This window comes from Poecilia latipinna, unplaced genomic scaffold (genome assembly GCF_001443285.1).
Source record: "Poecilia latipinna isolate Pla-1442-1.1 unplaced genomic scaffold, P_latipinna-1.0 Scaffold2163, whole genome shotgun sequence".
Lineage (NCBI taxonomy): Eukaryota > Metazoa > Chordata > Actinopteri > Cyprinodontiformes > Poeciliidae > Poecilia > Poecilia latipinna.
Window position 1 is genome coordinate 37,302 of NW_015114779.1, and position 2,698 is coordinate 39,999.

At 40.3% G+C, this 2,698-nt stretch overlaps 1 protein-coding gene across 1 annotated transcript in view; it reads right to left on the bottom strand.

Annotated features, from left to right (window-relative positions):
- LOC106936523 (F-box/LRR-repeat protein 7) overlaps window positions 1-2,579 on the bottom strand; it is a 30,589-nt gene extending 28,010 nt beyond the window's left edge. The window contains exon 1 of the mRNA XM_015017582.1: window positions 2,137-2,579. Coding sequence (XP_014873068.1) covers window positions 2,137-2,173 — 37 coding nt within the window. The 5' untranslated portion in view covers window positions 2,174-2,579. The remainder of the gene's footprint in view (window positions 1-2,136) is intronic.
- Between the last annotated feature and the right edge of the window lie 119 nt (window positions 2,580-2,698).

Consider the following 2,698-nt stretch of genomic DNA (forward strand, 5'->3'; position numbering starts at 1 on the left):
TACACAATACAGTTTTACCAAGTTGCTCAGTCTAAACTGGCATTGTTGTGCATTTAAAGTGTAAAGTTTACCTTCGACCAAACGACCCCCAACGGCATCCCAGCGCCCCCCTTTTGTAAAAATGTCCGCCAGCGCCCCCTGCCGTACCGCCCACGTTGAGAACCGCTAGCTTAGAGGGAATCATCTGAAAGTGGGTTAGTCCAATTGTTGTTAATCAAATGAACTAAACTGATAATCAGCAAATGTGTCAAAAGCAGAAGGTTGTTTATAGATCTGGAGGACACAGATCTGTCTCATCAAACTGACCAAAGTGAAGATATCTGACCATAATTCAACGGTTGGAGAAAACCTTTCACAGTTTAGCTCACCGACACCTAATGCCAGATGTTACATAGGATAGCATATTACATAACAAATACTACTTGTTTAAAAGGATTGAGAGTTCAGTTCCAAAGTGTAGGTGCTTGGGCACAGTGAACACCTCCATATTTGGAGGAAACCACACAAAACACATCAGCACAGAGGCTTAAACACAGTGGTGAAGTGGTGCTGATTTGAGCTTATTTTGCCATCACTGAAGCATGTGAGTAAAATACCTACCTGACAGTCACAGTTTGCCTGAATTTGAGTCATGGAAACACTGAAGAAAAGCAAAGAGTGGGGAAACCTTCCTCCACAACGACGGGAGAGGCTGATAAAGACACGCTAAAATGCGAAAACTTTGAGATAGCCGTTGCCCGAGGCGGATCTACAAGATCCAAGATCCACAGTTTTGTCATCTTCAAGTTCGTTTTGCTGCATAGCAACAGTGCTATTAACTGCACCACCATGCAGCCCGTAAACCAGGGCTGTCCAAACGTTTTGTCAAAAATCATCGGGCCAAAAGTACTCATGGGCCAAGAAAAAAAACTGGATAAAAACGGAAGTCGAGCAAATACAGCAGCCTGGTATTCATTTCTAGTAGAAAAGGGGTTATTCATTGCATAGATCCAAAACTAAAAATGATTTTGCACATTTGCTGTATTTTAGGCTCAGTTGAAGAAAATTATCTTAGGTTTAAAAACAGGATTTGTGCACCTTTCTTTCAAAACACCAGCTATATTTGGACAAGTTTAATAAATTAATTAAAAGCTATTCTGGGTGCAGCAAAATGGGCTTTGCAGTAACAGTCTCTGGATATGTGTGGTTCTATTTGTTAGAAGTTTGGTTGAAAAAGAAAAAAAAGACATTTTGTTGTTCTTAACATTTTCCATTGTAATAATAATTTTACCCTGAGTAAAAATAAACTTCAACAATTTTGAATCATTCTTGAACTGAAGTTGGGGCCACACTAGATGCACGGTGGCCAACAGATTTAATTTTAGAGTAATTTTAGAGCCTGCTCACGTTTTTCCCCTATAACATAAAAACCCCCAGTATTATGCATAAAATGGCTTCCAAGTCTTAAGATTGGGAAGGAAAATCTCAGAAACTGTTTCTTGTCAAGATAAGGTGCCCAAACCACAATATTTTGTCTCCATATCTATCTTCAGTTAACCAGCAAGAGAAGGCCTTTTCCTTTTAAAACAAAAAGGGCCATAAATTACAGCAATTGTGTTGACAGATGACTATGTTGCCCTGCCAAGGCAGCTAATTATGTGAGGTGATACTGAATTTGAACTCAAGATATCACAGTCAGTGTCTGCAACACTCAGTTGTTTAGTTTCACTTCATAAAAACGAATGCAAACTGATTTTAATTGGGTCAAAAATAGAAATAAGATGAAGAGGAGTTCATTTATTTAGGTAAAGTTGCGTTGATGTTCAACACGTTTTACATTTAAAAATGAGGAGATACGACCAGCAGATGTCACTCTGGGTTTTTTTTTATTTTTTTTTTTTTTAAGACTTTATAAAAATGTTGCATGTAATAAAATAGCCGTTAGAGGTCGAAAAACACCAAGAAAACTAAGGATGTCTGAAGAGAGAGAAAAAAAAGCTCCAACTCAACCAACCCTGCGTGGTCTTCTATTTTTAGTTTACTACGGGACAAAACACGCACATAACGGGATTTTCATACCAACTGCGCCGAGAATTACATACGAAATCAACAGATTCGACATGAAGCGTGATTAGAAGTTATCATGGCTTCACTTACCCTCGCTTCCATACTGTTTTCCATTGTTCGCACCCATTTTAAAGAATACATAATCTACGAGCAGGCACTCGGGTTTATCAGGCTGAACTCCAGAGGAAAACACAAAGGAGGCAGGCTGCTTTAAAGCTGAAGTTTGCTGTTGCCGTTAGATCCGACTTCAAATAGTTAATCCAGATGTTGAACTGAGGACGGCGGAGCATTGCGCAAAAAAAAAAAAAAAAAAAAAACTCGAGAGTCCAGATTTGGTGCGTTTTGCAGCGTTGCAGACTCTAAATCCGAACATCCGCAGACACAAGTCTTGATTCCAGAGGAGGTCCAAGGAAAACTTTTTTTTCCCTTTTTTTTCTGAGAAGTTCCCCCTTAAATGGTAAGCAGCTGTTTATCAGGATGAGTGGAGAGTCCAGACAGGCTTTGTGAGGACGCGCAGATCCCGTCCACTGGTTTGGGATTTAAAGAGACCGCAGACCAAGAAAGGAGAGCTTTTTTTCTTCCTCCCCCCCCCCCCCACCCCCGCCCCACCCGCTGTTTCCATTTTCCTCATCACCTCTTCATATGCAGCACT